Here is an 18,370-nt window from a genome sequence, read left to right on the forward strand (position 1 = left end):
TGATGAAATCAATATCTTGAATTCACATCACAATGATTCGAGAAGATTTAAAGGAAAAACTGATATGATGGGTGGTAGTAGTGCATAGATTTGACATTTTGACCAGCCTTTTACTGAATTCATCATCTACCGGGAAAGAAATTTTAAAAGTCCATTTTCCTTACCAAACAGGGAATATTAAAATTATCATTTCAAAGAAATTGATAAACAATTTACTCCAATGATTGATAAATTAATGAATGACAAATTTTGATCGCCCTATTCACTTAGAGCATCCACAATGGTTTTCGCCCAGCCATAGCCTAACCACAAACTCCTCCTGCCACATCATCAGCACTAAAAATCCTCCTGCCACATCATCAAAACAAGCAAATAGCTCAGCCATAGCACAGCCACATCACTCAAAATTATATAAAACAAATAATGAACAATCACACAATATACGGAAATAAATTTACGCCACATATACGGGAAAATGCAACAATTTTATTTAAATTTTAAAAAAATTACATTTTAAAAAATTACATAAATAAAAAAATTAACTCCGAGTAGTCCTCCGCGCCCATAACTCTTCAATTAAATCATTTTGGAGTCGAATATGAGCTTCCGTTTGGCGCATGTCGGCATGTGCTTGGAGGAGGCCGGCTTCATCGTGAGGTACCCCACTCCGTGCGTTGGGGACGGCCACGCCGTGGCTTGGACCGGCTTCATTATCGTCGTTGGCCTAATCCGTCAGTTGTACACCTTCATCTTCGACAATCATGTTGTCCATGATAATACAAGCGTACATTATATCAGCAATGCAGTCGACATGCCACAAACGCGTTGGACCCCTAACCGCCGCCCATCGAGACTGGAGCACACCAAATGCGCGCTCCACGTCCTTGCGGGCCGACTCCTGTTGTGCCGCAAAGTAGGCCTTCCTCTCATCTGATGCGCATCGGATCGTCTTCACAAACACGGGCCACCTAGGGTATATCCCATCAGCCAAGTAGTAGCCCATATCATGCCGGTTGCCGTTGGCGACAAAATTGATGGCCGGCCCGACGCCCTGGCACTGCTCGTTGAAAAGGGGCGACGAGTTGAGGATGTTGAGGTCGTTGTTCGACCCGGCTATCCCAAAATACGCATGTCAAATCCACAGCCGGTAATCAACTACGGCCTCGAGGATCATCGTGGGATTCTTTCCCTTATAGCCGGTCGTGTAGAACCCCTTCCAGGAAGTGGGACAGTTCTTCCACTCCCAATGCATACAATCTATGCTGCCTAACATTCCCGGGAACCCATGCTTCTCCCCGTGCATCTGCATCAGATCCTGACAGTCTTGGGGGGTAGGGCTTCGAAGGTATTGATCACTAAATATTTCAATCACGCCCTCACAGAAAATACTTCATACATTCCAGGGAAGTCGTCTCACCGATGTGGAGGTACTCGTCCCACATGTCTGCCGCTCCTCCGTAGGCCAACTGCCGGATTGCCGCAGTGCACTTTTGAATAGATGTGTGGCCGGGTTTGCCAGCCGCATCGTGCCTGAAGCGAAAATACATATATCGCTGCTCCAAGGCGTTAACAATATGCATAAACAGGGCTCTGCTCATCCTAAAACGTCGCCTGAAAAGGTTGGCGTTGAACCGCGGCTCCTCTGCGAAGTAGTCTTCGTATAGGCGCTGATGTGCAGCTACGTGATCACGATCAATCACTTGTCGGCGATGGACAACTGGCCGAGGTCGAGGTACCGCCGGCTGCAAGGCTCTTTGCATCCATTGGTCTATCCCGCGGTTGGTATATGCCTCAAACGCTTCGGCCATTCGACGTTCGTACTCCTCAGCGTCCCCCCACTACCTCCACTACTACCACCCGCGTTACTCATTTCTCGGTGTTGATCTTGTATAGAAATTAAGATAGAGAGAGTACTCGTTAATACAAATGGTGCGAATGAAAATGAAGTGCAAATCGCGTATATATAGTGTTTCGAAAATTAAAAAAAAAAACCGCTAGGCTATGCGATGGGCGATCCGGGCGCTGCAATGGCGCCGAGCGGATCGCCCAGCGCATAGCCCAACGGATTTTGACCGCCTAGCGCTAGGCGAAATTCATTTCCGAAAAACCGCTCGGCGGTTTTCGGCTCCTGCAATGGTTCGCCTAGCGCCGGCGCTCGGCTAGGCGGTGCGCTAGGCGCCATTGTGGATGCTCTTATGAAAACAAATACAGTCTTGCTTATGCAAATAGACCTCGCATAACACTAGGGCAAACAATGTTATTGATAGTATAAGCCCATGTTCGAATACTACAAACTTGCAGTAATTAAAGGTAAGTGGTGTTAAACAAGGACAGCCCCCCCCCTTTGGAATCTTATCGTCCTGATCCAACTGTATTTAGGACTATACAAAGTTTGTCTCACTCAATTTCTCAAAAAAAAAAAAACACAGCGCTTACTAGAGTGTGTTATATTGCTAATTTTTTAAGTTGCTAACTCTGCTAACTCATCAACGCAGTGTATTAAAAATGTCAACGCGATGACATTATAATGTCAACACATAATATTAACACAGTGTATTGAAATGTCAACAAAATTATTTGTTGACATTTTTAATACACTGCGTTGATGAGTTAGCAACTTAATAAAGTTAACAATTTGCTATGTTCAATATACATGTCTTCCACCTATAGTTAAGAATGCAGAAAAATAACCAGAGCTCCAAAATAAGCAAGCTCTGCAGCCTCTTCAAACGTCAAATAAGGTACAGGTTTTGCACACGGATGAATACTGGGATCACAGGTAAGAACACCACTGACATCCTTCCAGACCTGTGGGAAATTGAAGCAAAGCCGAATGGCTATTTTCTATGAATCAAACAATATATGTAGTCAACATAAAATAGTCTTCATGATTTCACCTGAATTTCTCGTAAACCCTAAGCTTTGCCAATTACAGTAGCTGTCAAGTCACTACCACCTCTACCTAGAGCAGTTATCTCACCAGACTTGCATCCCTGCATATGGAAACTCCTTTGTAATTTTCAAAGGCTATAATCAGTAAATAAATACTACCAGTTGATGCTTAAACTACTTCCTCAGGGTCAGCAGATTTGAGTAAAAACCTTCCGAGAAAGCCAGTAACTACAGGAATTGCTTTATTGCTAATCCAGTCAGCATGTAATTTAGCGGCAACAGCAGGATAGGTTGCATCCAAAATGTCTGCATTTGTGAAATCATCCGTTGTGACAAATCCAATGTCGAATGCATCATACTGCAGTATTCACAGACCACCATAAGGGCAGAGGATAGTGAATAGTGATAATGAATGTAATGCACCAAATATATGTTAGATAATCCATTTTCACAATATAAACGGGAAACAATTTGAAACAGATGAGAGCAGCCACAAACATGTTCAACCATGTGTCTCAGAGAACGAAGTTAAAGCCACAACAGCTGAAGCCTTATCTAGATTATATAAGAGAATTTACTTATCTATTTCTAGAACAATGCAAGATCACACAATTTCAATATCACATCACAACTACCAACTGTTAATTACTTTCACCAATTAATTATATTCTGCACTTCCCATAGGCCAAATTTCTCCTTGTCAATCATCAAACAAGAACCTAAGAAGGAAGTGCCAACTTTCTCCAAATGTTGGGGAGGCTGGAGGTGCCATATAAGTAACAGTAGCCTTACTTAGAGCAATGAAACCTCTCATTCATTCTGACTGGAATTCAGTTGTTTCAATGTTTTCCACAAGTATGATCGTGTATATTATTAACTTTTTTTTTCATATTATGTGATGGTGACTCAAGTCATACTGGTAGAAAAATGACGTTTTGGTCCCCATATGATGCCATGCTACACATTAGGTTGCACAAGAAACTTTTCGGTGTTGTTTGGAACAAAAAAAAAAGGCATGACATGTCCTATGGAACCAAAAAGCAATGTTCACTCACACCATGCAGAAATTGAATTTCCAGAAGTTCTAGGGTTTGAGTTAGTTAAGTATAATCTTCGACATGAAAGCAAGAGCAGCAAACATACTTGTTGTGCTTTTATGCCAATGCTATTAAGATAGGCAGCAAAAACCCTCGTAGACATACACTCCCCAAATGAAACTAGTTTGTCTCGAGTCCGGGGTGTCAGCTCCTTCAGTCTAGCTATCCCATTCAAAAGCAACTCCAATTCATCCAGTTGTTCTGAGAAGAACCAAAACAAAAGTTTATGCCAAAATCCGATGGAGATAGCATCATTGTTCCAAGTGTATCTATATAATAAGGCAGTAGCACAAGGGCATACAACTATAGCATACTAAACAGTAACTGGATGCATGGTTTTTTTACAGCGAAGAAATTCATCTGCTATTATAAAACATGATTCTCATACATAATACATTTACAATATCTATATAGAGATAAACATATACTACTAAAATTCCTTTGTGTATGACATGCACAATGGAATGTCTTTCAAGCAGAAATAACACCTTCTTGAGATCTAGAACAGACACTTAAATAAAGGAACTTCCAACCAGTGCGAAATATATGGCTGTCAGCAATTACATAACTTAAATCAGCAGAACTTAGTGAAAACCTACAATAAGAATACATTTTCTTGATCACTGCTCACTATATCTAAAATTAAGATTCTTTCAACCATTGAGAAACTAATGCTCTGTACAATTAGGTGTAAAAGGGCAAAAATGCTCTTTCAATTCTCAGACTATATGTTAGCATATTTGAAGAGAATAAATGCAACAGCCACAAAGAAACCTTACCAGTAATCACAGACACACCAATCCCCAGCTCGTTCACTATTCTGAAAAACACAACCAAAGGCTAGATATTTGTATTTTGGATTGCACAATGTATAGAAGAAACTCTAAGAAAACTAGTGTACAGTTATTCCCTCTGTGCTGCATAGAAATAACCTAAGATGCACGTCTTTGATAAGGCTCAACTCCTCGATCTCCGACATGTTGGTGAATCCGCAGCTCACAGCCTTCTCTCCTGCCTATAATTCAACTCCGTGAGTCAAAATGCACAGAAAAACTGGAATCCAGTAAAGCTACTTTGAACGTAACGTACGCAAATTAGATTGTTGGAGGTCTTTCCCATGGCGGAAAGCACGATTATTGGATTCTCCTCGGGAAAACATTGGATGAGATTAGCCACCTCTCTCATCCTCTCCGCCAGAGCTACCGAAGAGCCGCCGAACTTCATCACGCACGTAAAGGCGTCGCCCCGATCGGAAAACGCGGAGTCCCCATCTTTGTTGCAGTAAACAATCGAGGACCTTTTGTGATCAACGACGGCAGATAATCGGTAATTGGGAGGGAAATGGAGGTGATCGGGGAGTTGGAATAGGAGGGGGGAAGGAAGGTTTTGGTTATATTGATGGTAGAATCTAGTGCACAAAATCTTAGCATTGGAGTGGAGTGAAATCGACATTATCAGAGAATGAATTCTACCTCGCTTTCTTACTCCAATTTCAGTACCTTCACTTCACTGTTACTCCATTTTTCGCCGCCATTTCCATAATTTTTTTTAATAATCACCAATGTCTTCTAGTAAAACGTAATTATATGCCAAAATGAAGTACTAATCGAATTAGTACAGTAGTAACTAAATACGGTCCACAGTTTCAAAATTTGTAACTCGCCACCAATTTTGAATTGATAATTGACTGGTACAAAATCGGCATTTTTTTTTCAATTTACATCACTTCTGGTTTCAGCATTTACAGAAGCGCGCCCTATAGTCCGTCCTATAGAGCGTCATATCCTTCACCACATCAGTATTTTATCCTCCTACTCATTCACCTGCAATGAGATTGGCCTATAGTCCGCCACATAGTTTTAAACTACTATTTTATATTTAATTTTTATGTTTGCAAATATGTCAAGCAAAATAAATAAAAAAGCTCCACAATTCAAAGACAAATCCTACATTTACTTAATTAAAAAAAAGTTACAAGAGTGGAAATAAAAAAACAAGTGCACTACAGATAAAAAGGCTAGTCTAAAGCATTCCTAATTGGCGCTGGAGAGCATCGATCATCTTCTTGAGGTATTGGGCTTCATCCGGGTCGTCGCACTGCCTGAGGGCATTGTACGTGTCCAACAACGTCCGTTGCGTGGCGACCCTCACCAAGTCCCAGTAGACATGTGCCGCAGCCGAAGTCGGGGCTGGGGCCGGGGTCGGAGTCGGGGCCGAGTTCTGTGAGGTCGTCGCCTTCGCCTTGCCCTTGTTCTTCGCAGCCTTGTTTCCAATGGGACGCCAGGAGGACACCGGTGTGCCGGAGCTCTCATCCTCGTACATCGGCTGGTTGAGGTCCATCGGAGGTGCGCCGCTGTCGCTACTCGTATAATCACCAGTAGTGGTGTTATTCGTCCTCTTCGACGCAGATGATATGGGCATAATCCCTCATTGGAACTTCTGTCTGTCCTTCACGATGAGCCAGGAGGAGTAGTGCTTGAACTCGCCGTACATTGATAAGTACGACGCCAACACCTTATCGCGTACATCAGACACACTCTCGCCGCTGCCCTGCTCCCTCTAGCACTTCTGGTACTCCACCGAGAACCAGTTGAGCTGCTTCTGCTAGTCATGCCCACGGTTCCAAAACCGGCGGTTCCGGTTTGGTCGAAGTCGAAACCGGACCGTGAGGCTATTTCACGGTTCCGGTTCCAGTTCGGAACCGCCGGTTTTCCGGCAGTTTGCACGGTTCCGGTTCGAAAACCGGCGGTTTCACGGTTCGAGATTTTTTTTAGTAGGCCGGTTGTGAGCGTCGTACACTTTAAGGTAACACGGTCAGTTCTGAACAAAGAAAAAAAAGAATTTCACAACCTAGATAGACTTTAACTACCTATCGAGAAAGGTTGCAATGTCAGTCCGATTGTTTCTAAGCGTTAGTGAAATAAGATGACATTGGTGTGGTATAACACTGAACGGATCTAAAAGCAAGACGTGTCTTTATGCTATCTACTAAAAGACGAGGTCTTGATAAATAAGTATTTCTTAATATGCATACATTAGCATTGAGCATACGATATTGATTATGCACTACTTTGACTTATCAAATGGTGCAGGTTTTTCGTAACCCAATAAGCCTGATATATTGGGTGGTGGTGATTAATATCTGGTAGTGCTAGGATTGCTATTATGTAGAAACGCACGCGAGGGGAGTCTCGTTTGATAATGTCCTCAAGAGGAGCGTGAAAGAAGATTCTATTATTCGTAACCTAGCTAGTTGGAGTTTGATTACTCTATGAATAATAAATAAGGGTTTCGTGCTAAGTCCACTCTTAGAATTAATAAGAAGTTAATTAATTTCGTCCATAGCAGACAATAATTAATTAATGGACATTTCTATCTTAAGTGCGAGAAATAAACATTTAATTTAAAATGGAAACCCAGATTACTCGTAATTTCGGATTTGGATGGGCAGTGCAATATTATTTCTGTAGTGGCTGCAAATAATATTCCAATATTAGCTTATATTAAATTGTGAGTTCAATTTAATTAGTCCTAAGCTAATTGGGGGAGGTCATATCCAAAACCTTTCATAGATCCCTGTCTGGACCCAATATGAACTAAATATAAATAGGAGAATAAATGAGAGACATATACATATATAATTATTATTGAAATTTTCGTCCCCCCTGCATTAAGGACTGGACGATTTTTTCAGCTCTCCTCCGTGAGAATTTATGTCTTCTTTATTCGAGTCCTAGTGTTCTGGTGAGATCAACCCACACTGATATCGGAATACGGTTCGGGAACCGGTCAGAAGATCCGTGGTCGAGTATTGAAGATCGACACGTGGAGAAGTAGCAAGCCATCCGCGATTCTTTGGAGAATCAAGAAGGTACAGCTTCTGTTCCGTAGAAAAGCATGTTTTAGGTTTCAATTAAGAATAATGCTATGCGGCCACATTATGGCCAGCCATAAATGAATTAAATAACAAAAAAAATTGATTTTTTTTCAAATTTTTAGTTTAATACTACTTAATTTTACTTTTATATCATCTTCAACATGTTAGTGTTGCTCTTTCGTAGTTTTTGCTCAACTTATTACTACTGTCATTTCTTGATTGTTGCTCAACGTATACAATAATTCGTGATATTAATGTGTTTTACGTAATGGAATTCAAAGATAAGTATCAACTCACAAGTACATTTACACACATATAAGTTTATATCGATAATTCTTATTTTTTTATACATGTAAATGAACTAAATTAACTCTTTATGGCCGGCCACATTATGGCCATTTAGCATCACTCTTCAATTAATCAAAAGCATGTTTTAATTCAAGTTATGAGCACGATACATGTGATAATTGCGCAAATAGAATTTGTCTAGATAATCTGTTAAATAGATCTATTTCTCTGATTTATTCATGCTTCCGCTGCTAAACCCCAACCTAAACAGGCTATTGGCTCTTGCATGCATCTCTCAAATTTTCATGCGATTGTTTAAATAATTGTAAAGTTTAATTAACTAAGCATATAATGTGCGAAGAGGGGATTGACTTTGATGGGAGAAGTGAAAGATGAAGTAGTACGGAAATTAGAAAAGTTATCTTTATGAATGATTTTATTAGGTTAAGATCTTTATGATTGATTTTATTAGCGTAGAATATAATGTTGAAGGCTTGAAGCTTTAAAAAGTGTTTTGAAGGTCATTTTAGAAAGAGGAATGAAAGAGTCCTCTCTCCGTCCCACTCAAGATGTCCATATTCATGAGTAGCATGAGATTTTAGGAAGAATGATTAAGTGTAGTAAGTAGAGAGAAACGTGTAGTTGAATATTTTAATGAGCAGAGAAGAGTTTATTACCAAATATAGAACGTAGATATCTTGAGTGTGACATATTAAAAGAGAAATGTGGATATCTTGAGTGAGACTAAGAGCATCCACTATAGGGGCGGAGCGCCGCCCTCCCCCGAACCCCCGTCGCCGCGCCTACCTATACCGTGGGAAGCGTCCGCCCCGAGGCGGACGCATTTTTTGGGGCGGAAGGCCCATCGGCGAGAAGGCTCTGAGGACGCGTTGGGCGTGCTTCGCCGCGCCGATAGGCACGCCGGCCTATAGTGCGCCGGTCATCGGCGTGCCGGCAGAGGCCGGACACCTTCTTTTTTTAATTATTTTCGAAAATTTTATTATAAATACCACTCCTCCGCACACATCTTCACACACACTTCACACTCCATCCATTCATCCACTCTCAAAATTTTCACTCTCTAAAAATGCACGGTAGAAACGACGAATCACCCGGCTCTGACGAATCGGGTTATGGCGATTATCCTCCTTCCCAGCCGTGGGGATCGAGTCAAACTCCCCCTATTCAGAGGAATTTGGGTCGCTCGGCATTTGGAGATTACAAACCCAGCATGGGCGCTCTTAACCAACCGTGACCGTAGACCCCTTTCCAATCCAGCCAATCTCCTTTCACCGATGCAGATAGATTCGCACTAGAGCAGATGATGGGTTGTTTGAGTCTGGGATTACCGGATACTCTCCCAGCCCGTGTGGATACGCCCGTTCCGACGAGAGTCGGCGGGTTCGGTGGGGCGGGTGGAAGCAACGGCGGCGGCGGCGGCAGGGGAGGAGGCGGTAGCGGCAGCGGCGGTGGCGAGGGCAGCGAGGCAACGGGGGCCCGTGGTAAACGGTCCACGCACTACACCAAAGCGGAGTCCATTGCTGTGGCGAGGGCGTGGGATGCCGTCACATCGGACCCCATAGTGTCATGTTACTCATCTATGATATATACTCCATGAAACACTATAGGACTCTATAGGAGTTTATTCAGAAAGCTAGCAGAGTGGATTATTCGATTGGATACAAATATAATAAAAATCTAACATCCAAATTCCAAACCTTTATTTTTTAAATTTCTGAAAACACTTTTTTCATGATTTTGTAGTATAAATTTCGGGTTTTCGGGGAGAGATAGAGAAACACGATAAAGATTGAGCACTCACTTATTAATTAATCTAGGGCTTAGTGGGAACCAATAATTAGAAAGCAGTTCGACGCGTTTAGAGCAATGAAACCCATATATTAACTAAAGATGCCTTAATTAATCTATCAATATTAAATAGCTGGACGAAGCTTCGTCTGCCAATGTGTCACCTTTGAGATCCCATCATATTTAATCATGCTCCTTTGTTTAATTCCCTTTATCTAAAATATTTTGTTTCTTGTTTGATATAGAAACATTCCCCTTCTCCAGTAAAACCATCAAAGAAAGCAAAGTTTATTTAGTGGTCAATTTTTCGCCACCTACTAACTTATTCTTTTCCAAAGTTCAAGATTCGCATTTCATCCAATTGAAAAAATAAGATATACTGTAAGAATCTTATAGAATCTATGAAATCTAGAAAAAGAATATGTCCGATTAATTATAATTGAAAAACAATGAATGGTTATGTAATTACAATTAATTGGACAAACCACATGATAATATGTTCCTTTTGGTAGTATATGGAGATTGTACCTTTTGTTTGCGACTTAAGATTTATAAAATTTCGATTCAATTAATTTCATCGTATACACACATGCACTTAAAATGAGTCGAAGTGACTTTTCAATAGACATGCGATTTGTCATTTCTATCTATTGTTATTTTTTGTGTTTAGAGTTATTGTTGATAATTTTTCACTAACTTGGAGATCTGTGATCGCATGTTGTTGTATGTAAGGCCATCCGCATCCCTATCTCTCATCCGTCTCATCTCTTTACTATTTATGGGCTCCACTGTATTTTTCATCACATCTCTTAACTAAGAGACAACACCTGCATCCCTTCATATCTTAACCGTCTCTTAACCATCTCATCCCTTAACTATTCATTCATTTTCATTTTTTATTTTTATTTCCAACAAATTCAATTAATAAAAACACACTTCATTCAATAAAATAAAATTACAATTTAAAATCCTAAAAAGCACATAATTAAAATCTAAAAAATAAATAAAATAGACATAATTTAAAATACTAGAAATTAAAAATTACACACTTAAAAAACTACTCCGCCGATGAATCATCCCCCGAAGGCGGTGGCGATGCACTCAAGCCACCTGTAGGCGGAATACCAATTTGTCTTGCCATATACTCAATTCCGGCAAGATGGGCTTGATATTGGGGAGGCGTCATGGTGGAAGTGTCAGCCATTGTGGCGGTCAAGTACATGGACAATAGGGTGTTCGAGCCAGAGACCGAGCCCGCCTGGCTTGATTCGCCTCGGCCCCTCCTCCCTCTAGCCGCCTTCGCCGCCTTGGTCCCTTGCGGCCGACGACGCCCCACTGGAGGAGCCCCCTGCATTAACCTCTTGTGAGGATTTGTCTGACCCGCCCTCAGTAGACGAGTATTGGCCACCCGCCGTGTGCTTCGTGCGTTTCGAGCTCGAGCCCGTGCTGGACTGGACACCGCTGCCACCTTTCAACGTCTTTGACCGTCTCCCAAACATCGACATGTTTGAATTCTTTGTTGTTGTCGTAAAAAAAGACTCGCATAGCCGTTCTCAGAAAGTCGGCTCCACTGGCTCCGCTTTGGTAATTCGCGCTTCATTCTTGTAGATCCCGCAAAATTTTTTGACATCTCTGTCGACTCGGTCAAAATGACTGCTGAGCATCTTCATGGTGCGGCGGCGGGACCCCTTTGGCTTGTTCTCGTTGTAGGCGTCGATGACCTTTTTCCAAAAACACTTGCGGGTTTGTTGATTCCCGACGATGGGATCGTACGAGACGCTGACCTAAGCGTTGAACATAGTCATCATGTCGTTGCGGTTGTATGGATGACGGCCTACATCCTCCTCTTCCTCCACGGCGTCGAATGTGCGACCTCCGGAGCTTCCACCGCCTCGTCCTCCTTCCGGATTGGGTTCATCCAAAAAATCCTCCCTAATTTGTGATAATCCCTGCAATTGCCCATACCTCGGGGTGAGGGACGAGAGTATGCATCCATATCAAAATAGAGTGGTTGGTACGCCGCCGGCGTCGACGAGCCTTGGGTGCCCGGCGTCGACGAACCGGAACTGGAAGCACCCAAGACATTGTACATGCCCCCCCCCAGTCGCCAAACGTGTTCAAGTCATAGCCGCTGGAGCCGCCAGAGTTTCCGTCGCCGAACATTTTGAGATGAAAATTGGAGATGTGAGATGAAAATTGGAGAGAAAAGAGAGATGAATTGAGAATAATAGATGTGTGTTTGTGTGTATAATGAGAATGAGAGAGGAGTATTTATAGAATAAAAAAAGAAAAAATAATAAAAAATTATTAAAATTACCGTTGAACGGTAATATTACCGTTTTTTAATTTTTTTTATTTATTAAAGTCAAATTTTAAAAAGAAATTATTTATTGCGTCCGCTTGACGAAGCCCACTCGCGGGCCGAGACGCCCGCCGAGACGAGACCGAAATGGATGGCTGCATCGCTGTTTCGATGCCGTTTCGTCTCTTCGAGACGAGATAGAGACAACATCGAGACGTGATGCGGATGACCTAACGATCTCCATTATCAACATAAATGATTAAATTTTTTTCTGTTATTTATTAGCGTGACACCGTTAGTATATTGGTGTTCGGTCACATGCATTGAACTATATTAGGTATATATTTATTATTCTCTCTCATGAAATATAGGGTTGCACACTTGCACTCTCATCCAAATCTATAGATATTAGAAAAACACAATTGAATTGAAATAGAGGTGTTCAGTCACATGCACTAATCAATGAAAGATGAGTATTTATAGAAAAAAAAATTATTAAATTATCGTTGAACGATAATATTACCGTTTTTAATTTTTTTTAAAATCGAATTTTAAAAAGAAATTATTTATTGCGTCAGTATGACGACGCCCACTCGCGGGCCGGTCACATGCACTGATCATGAACTATACTCCCTCCTCAATAGAGAGAAGAGATTTTCAAAATTAGAAAGTGCATATTCTTGTGGGACGAACTAAAAAGAAAAGAGTGCATATTCTTGTGGGTCAGAGGGAGTATTAGGTATATATTCATTATTCTCTCCTAAAATATAGAGTTGCACACTTGCACTTCATCCAAATATATAGATATTAGAATAACACAATTGAATTTGTATAAACACTTTTATATACTAGTAGTACTATATTTTAGATTCAAGAAAAAATTGTGAAAAAAAATTGAAGTGAAAATTAAGTAGGCATACTTATAAAAGACGCAATAGCTAATCATAGTAACCGAACAGCCATACATGTCCAAGGAGAGTAGCATCAGATTCATGAAACCTACCCTTCAAACATTTGCTTAATAATGATAGATTAAGTATAAAAGTAATGAGTAACTAATCTTGAAAAACAGGGGACTGTTTAGTGTAATAAAAAGCTGCCGCCAAATGAGAGGTCGTGTGGGTTTGTTTAGGGAGTGGCAACAACAAAATTAAGTACAGTACTCTCGAATGTACTCGTTTCTAACAACTCTAAACTATAGGTTATCTACTCTTATTATTGTGTAATGATGTCACTCCTTTCGCCACCCATAACCTCATCCCTTCCTATCAAAACTCCACCCACTCACGATTTTATGTTTCATAGTATAAATTCAAAACAAAACTCGAAAGTTAGGGAATATTTTCTTTCTGGGATTAATTACCCAACAGCTTGAAAAAGATAAAGGTTTGATTTTTAGTTTGTTTTTCGTACATATGACCGCCCTTTGCCCTTGCCGACTTCTTTTGCTTGCTTTTCTTGAATATGATGTTTATCTTTTTCCCCTTTTCTTTGCCATTTGCTATCAAGTATTGTGTGGTTTGCCCTCCTCTCTCTCTGTCTCTCTCTCACACACACACACACACACACACACACGCACACACACACAAGCTTTCTGAATAAGTATTGTTTTGTATGCCATGAAGTTTTATACATGTCTGCTCATTATGCACAATGCTGGTCCCCTAGATTCAAATGGAAGTTTTTTCTAACTGAACATTAAATGAGGGTCTTGTTGGAAACATTAAATGGAAGTGTTTTACTTACTAGATTTTGACTGTTAGGGAAGAAGTGCACAAAATTAGATATAGTGAAGTGAGCTTACTGTCTTTCTAGTATAGTAGGAAATGAACACACAGTTGCTTGCCCTAGTTTGCCATTGCCATTAATCAAATTAGGTGGTGTTCGGTTTTTAAGATAAAATAATACCAAGATACAATCTAGGATTGAGTTGTAAGATTATTTTTGTCATAGGGGGTTAGCTATGACTAATTATCCCATGATTATCCATCTAGGATTGAATTGTGGGGTTGAATATTACGAACCAAACACACTACAAGTTTAATCCCGGATACAATCTTGCAAACCGAACACCCCCTTATAGAACTAGGGATTGCAGCTCAAGGGCCAGCCCTCTTGTTTTTCAGTTCATTCTTTCTGATTAGTTACTTTCAAGGACTGTTTTCATTGTTTTCGAGGTTAGAATGGCAAGATTTAGCTGTTTTAAGTTATGTAGATATATTCACAACCTCAAGGATTTGGGCTAACTATAGGCATAATTTATGTGGCTCTTCATCTAAATACTTCGTTTGATGAGAAAGGTATTACCCTATATCAGATTATCAGTAAGCTTTGGCATTTCGTCTGACACAGCAAAATTTCCCTTGGGTTGTTGCTGGATTTGGGAAAGTGATAGGGCAACATGGTTGTGTGTTTCTCAGTCTTTCTGATGTATCTGGAGAATAAACCGTGTGATCAGTTATGCTTGTGTTTCTAGATAAACTGCAACCTTTTTATTTGATTTTAATGCTAATGTAATTTTAATATGCAAGAAATCTATGAACTTGTATTCTGATGATTGGTATTTACGGTAACCTCAATGATATTCTATATTTGGAACTGATGATGCCATTAATTAGCGTGTAGGACCATCTGCACAAAAACTCAGGCAATATAGTATTATTTGATTATTTATTAGTATATTATATCAACTTGTGCAACTTGCATGGCCCTCACAATACTATGTATGATGATAAACAGTGAGCAGTGTTCTATGTTGTGAGCTGAAAATGTTTATTTAATTGAAAAAGTTTTTAAGTCCCAACTTGCTGAATGTGCATGGTGTCTGCATGTAGCTTACAAATATGCTTCTATTGCTAAGTCATTATATTTCTGATGAAAATATTACACGAGATTGCATGCCTTTTTCGTTTTGTTTATGATTAGGTCTGTCTGAAGATGAAGCTGGTGTTGTTTGATTCTAGTGTTCCTTAATTTCTTTTCTGATGTTGGAACTCTCTATGGCAGTGACTACAAGTTTTCTTGCTGCTTGAAACAATGGACACTTCAGAAGTAAATTCTTCTCGAGGATATGGTAAACCACCGTGGATTTTCAAGGGAAGGCAAGTTTTTTTTATCTCATTTCAAATGAAGTTTCGTTGACTAATATTTTGTATCAAGTTCTTGATGGAAAAAAAATATCGAAATGTACATAAAGTGCTCAGTCTTGACATTTCAGTGCCTTGTACCAGCTCCATCTTGTGAAGGCAGAGACAGCTCGAGCATTCATTCCCAAAGAACTCAGATTAGTAGAGGCGTTCGGGTAAACCAGTGGCGTAAACAGCTTGTTTCTTCAGATGCACGTAAAGTCAAAATCTTTTTTTAATACTACTAGTTGGTACTATCTATGTACTCTGCAGGTATACTCTTGGAGGATTCTTTCTTGCTAATTACGAGGAAAGTCCTGCTGGAATATTTGATGAGGTTTTTCATTGTTTATATTACCTACTTTTATTATTTATTCCTGATAAGCCCATGTGAGGCTACCATGATTCCTGAGATAATTGAAAACAATAATACAACTTGATAGAATATTAAAATGCAGTTTATGGGGACATTCATTTCTATTTAGGAACATGAAAACAAGGATCTGTCTGATAAGCTTAAATTAATGTCAACTTGCATTTAATCTACTTTTTCTCTTGGCCTTATTTTTTCAGCTTGTAGTAATAGCAGGAATTGTTTGGAACCCTCCTACTTCTTGTGCGTAAGTATTCTGCGAACGAGTTGTGAATTTTGTATATAATGTCAAAACTACTTTGTCTGACTATTTTCTTTATATATGTAGCTACTATTTTGCACATGCTTATATGATTTTTGAATGAGATTTCATACCTCATATTCCTGTTAGGATCGTCGACTGCAACATTAGTTTGATATTGTCCGCTTTGGGGCAAGCCCGCACGGATTTGTTTTTGGGTGACTCCCAAAAGGCCTCAAACTAATTGGGGTTGGACAGGAATTATATACACCTTCCAACTTTCCTCCCTCATCCGATGTGGGATGGGTTTGTAACCCAACAAACCTCCCCTCAAACCGAGACCACATCGGGAACGCAGTCGACACGAACATGGGTCGTTCCAGCCCTGGCCCCTGGGTCATCCTGGGCCCGACTCTAACCCGAGTCCTTCAGGGCCCGACCCTAACCGGGGCTCATCCAGGCACAACCCATAGCCACCTGGGCTCTGATACCACTTGTTAGGATCGTCGACTGCAACATTAGTTTGATATTGTCCGCTTTGGGTCAAGCCAGCACGGATTTGTTTTTGGGTCACTCCCAAAAGGCCTCAACCTAATTGGGGTTGGACAGAAATTATATACACCTTCCAACTTCCCTCCCTCATCCGATGTGGGACGGGTTTGTAACTTAACAATTCCTTGTATGACTGGTTCCTTACCGAGTAATCCTGCAAGTTTGGACGTGGATGATCTAAGTCCATATTTATCTTGTGCTCCGGGAGTATTGGATATTAGGTCATTTTCTGCTTTCCTACATTTTACTACTGGAAGACGATGACCTTAGTTGCACCACTTTGAAAATGCTGTTATATAGTATTAATTTACATTGCAGCTGATAAATTTGTTCCAAGCATATTATTATACTATCATCTGACACATACAGACAAGATTTTGTTTCTACGTATGATGTGCTTGCATAGATGTTCAGCCAATTTACTAATAAACTCAACATTTTTCAGTATTAGTCCTCTATCATCTAGACTGTGAAGCTGTAGTTTTGCTAAGTATTCACACTGACAAGCTCCCTTGTATATATTTTATGGATAGATGGGCTGCAAGAGTGCTGGTAAACAGTGACAAAGCATGCCTCCACGGACAAAAGGTAGCCTTTGGAGTTCCCAGTTTGCCATATTTTGTCGTTTCATTCATCACAGAGCTTCCTGTTCAAGGGTTCAGTTTTGATTGATATGAAATAGCTTCCTGAAATTAGCTAGGCAAACTATAGGCATGCTATACAATCTCATGGTCATACATTCCAGCTGCAGAGCTCCCTGCAAAACTTTAATAACATTTCCTAAAAATATTTTGCAGGACGTCGGACTCCCTAGCCGAGTTGCCAATTTTACAAAGGTGGGCTTCAATCTGAATGCATACGCCTCTAGGAATCACAACCTGTGATGTATTTCCATCTAACATTTCTAAGTTTGTATTAACTAGAGCGTGAGAGCACTTCCCGTGTCAAAAAGGAGTCGATTTGGTGGCTTTATGAACAAGATTGGCATCAGTGATAGCATGGAGAAATGTTTGGATATACAAGTAGAAGAGATGAACAATCACATAGCCATGGACTTGTGCAGTATAAAACTCACCTCTGCTGGTCAGTATGCTGCTGCCTTCTCTTGTCAATTTGATATCGTGCTATAAGTAACTCGTTTTTACTTGGCAGCATCTCAAAAAGACACTGGAAGATGGATGGGCCCAGAAATCAAGATGTCACTCCCAAGCTTTAGGTATTCACTTTACTTTTTTTCCGAAGTTCCACCCTTTGGAGATCGCTGTAAATGAAACTGTTTTTGGTTTTTCACAAAATGCAGCGGCCGCACAGAGCACAATCCTCACCTCCTTAAGTATTCTTGCCAGATTGGATGCAGGTTTCTTCCTAGTAATTATTTTACACCATATTCAGCTTTATTTTCATCTAAATGTTTTGTTTCAACAATGCACAATTTGCTTATTTATTCAACTTTATTGAGGGTGAGAGCAGTGTCACCAGCTAAAGTGTGTGGTCCATTTGGATCAAATATGGATGGTGAGGGTATGGACGGGGATTCTGGAAATGAGAAGAGAGACCTCAGCATCTCCGTGATGCTATCAAAGCCTATTCTAGCCTTGGAGTTCAACTGTCTGGAAATGAAGGTGGAAGCTCCAACAATCGTTCCACAGGAGAAGCACGGATGAAAAAGTGACCCGTGTCGTTGTCGTTACTTTATAGCTTGCCTCCGTAGTTTCCACATGTTCATTCTTTGATTTGCAAGATGATTTGTTCAGTCTAAATATCGTTGGGAAATAAATGTCTCTTAATCTTATATTGGTTGCTACTATTGCTGG

The 18,370-nt window shown here is 40.4% G+C and overlaps 2 protein-coding genes across 5 annotated transcripts; one reads left to right on the plus strand and one right to left on the minus strand.

Moving 5' to 3' along the window:
- Positions 1–2,613: 2,613 nt before the first annotated feature.
- LOC121794556 (aspartokinase 1, chloroplastic-like) lies at positions 2,614–5,535 on the minus strand. Of its 3 annotated transcripts, none has more exons than XR_006049311.1 (7): positions 5,079–5,533; positions 4,922–5,004; positions 4,769–4,809; positions 4,036–4,190; positions 3,102–3,250; positions 2,898–2,993; positions 2,614–2,808 (listed from the first exon to the last, which is right to left on the minus strand). XR_006049311.1 is itself a non-coding variant. In XM_042192767.1 (7 exons), exons 1-6 carry the CDS (start codon positions 5,439–5,441, stop codon positions 2,916–2,918), a joined length of 900 nt encoding a protein of 299 aa, XP_042048701.1. In that variant the 5' UTR covers positions 5,442–5,535; the 3' UTR covers positions 2,614–2,808; positions 2,898–2,915. The 3 variants fall into 3 exon arrangements, 2 of the variants coding, with proteins under 2 accessions (XP_042048701.1, XP_042048702.1); XM_042192767.1 differs by having other exon boundaries at positions 3,071–3,250; positions 5,079–5,535; XM_042192768.1 differs by having other exon boundaries at positions 2,614–2,993; positions 5,079–5,534.
- A 7,852-nt stretch (positions 5,536–13,387) lies between these two features.
- On the plus strand, positions 13,388–18,348 carry LOC121794560 (protein NEOXANTHIN-DEFICIENT 1-like). 2 transcript variants are annotated; one of them, XM_042192773.1, is made up of 11 exons: positions 13,388–13,651; positions 15,272–15,366; positions 15,483–15,566; positions 15,664–15,727; positions 15,964–16,010; positions 17,090–17,144; positions 17,354–17,392; positions 17,480–17,639; positions 17,709–17,772; positions 17,857–17,924; positions 18,027–18,348. In XM_042192773.1, exons 2-11 carry the CDS (start codon positions 15,302–15,304, stop codon positions 18,218–18,220), a joined length of 840 nt encoding a protein of 279 aa, XP_042048707.1. In that variant the 5' UTR covers positions 13,388–13,651; positions 15,272–15,301; the 3' UTR covers positions 18,221–18,348. The 2 variants fall into 2 exon arrangements, with proteins under 2 accessions (XP_042048707.1, XP_042048706.1); XM_042192772.1 differs by having other exon boundaries at positions 13,398–13,651; positions 17,857–17,913; positions 18,016–18,348.
- Positions 18,349–18,370: the final 22 nt, after the last annotated feature.

The sequence above is a fragment of the Salvia splendens genome, chromosome 3 (genome assembly GCF_004379255.2).
Source record: "Salvia splendens isolate huo1 chromosome 3, SspV2, whole genome shotgun sequence".
Lineage (NCBI taxonomy): Eukaryota > Viridiplantae > Streptophyta > Magnoliopsida > Lamiales > Lamiaceae > Salvia > Salvia splendens.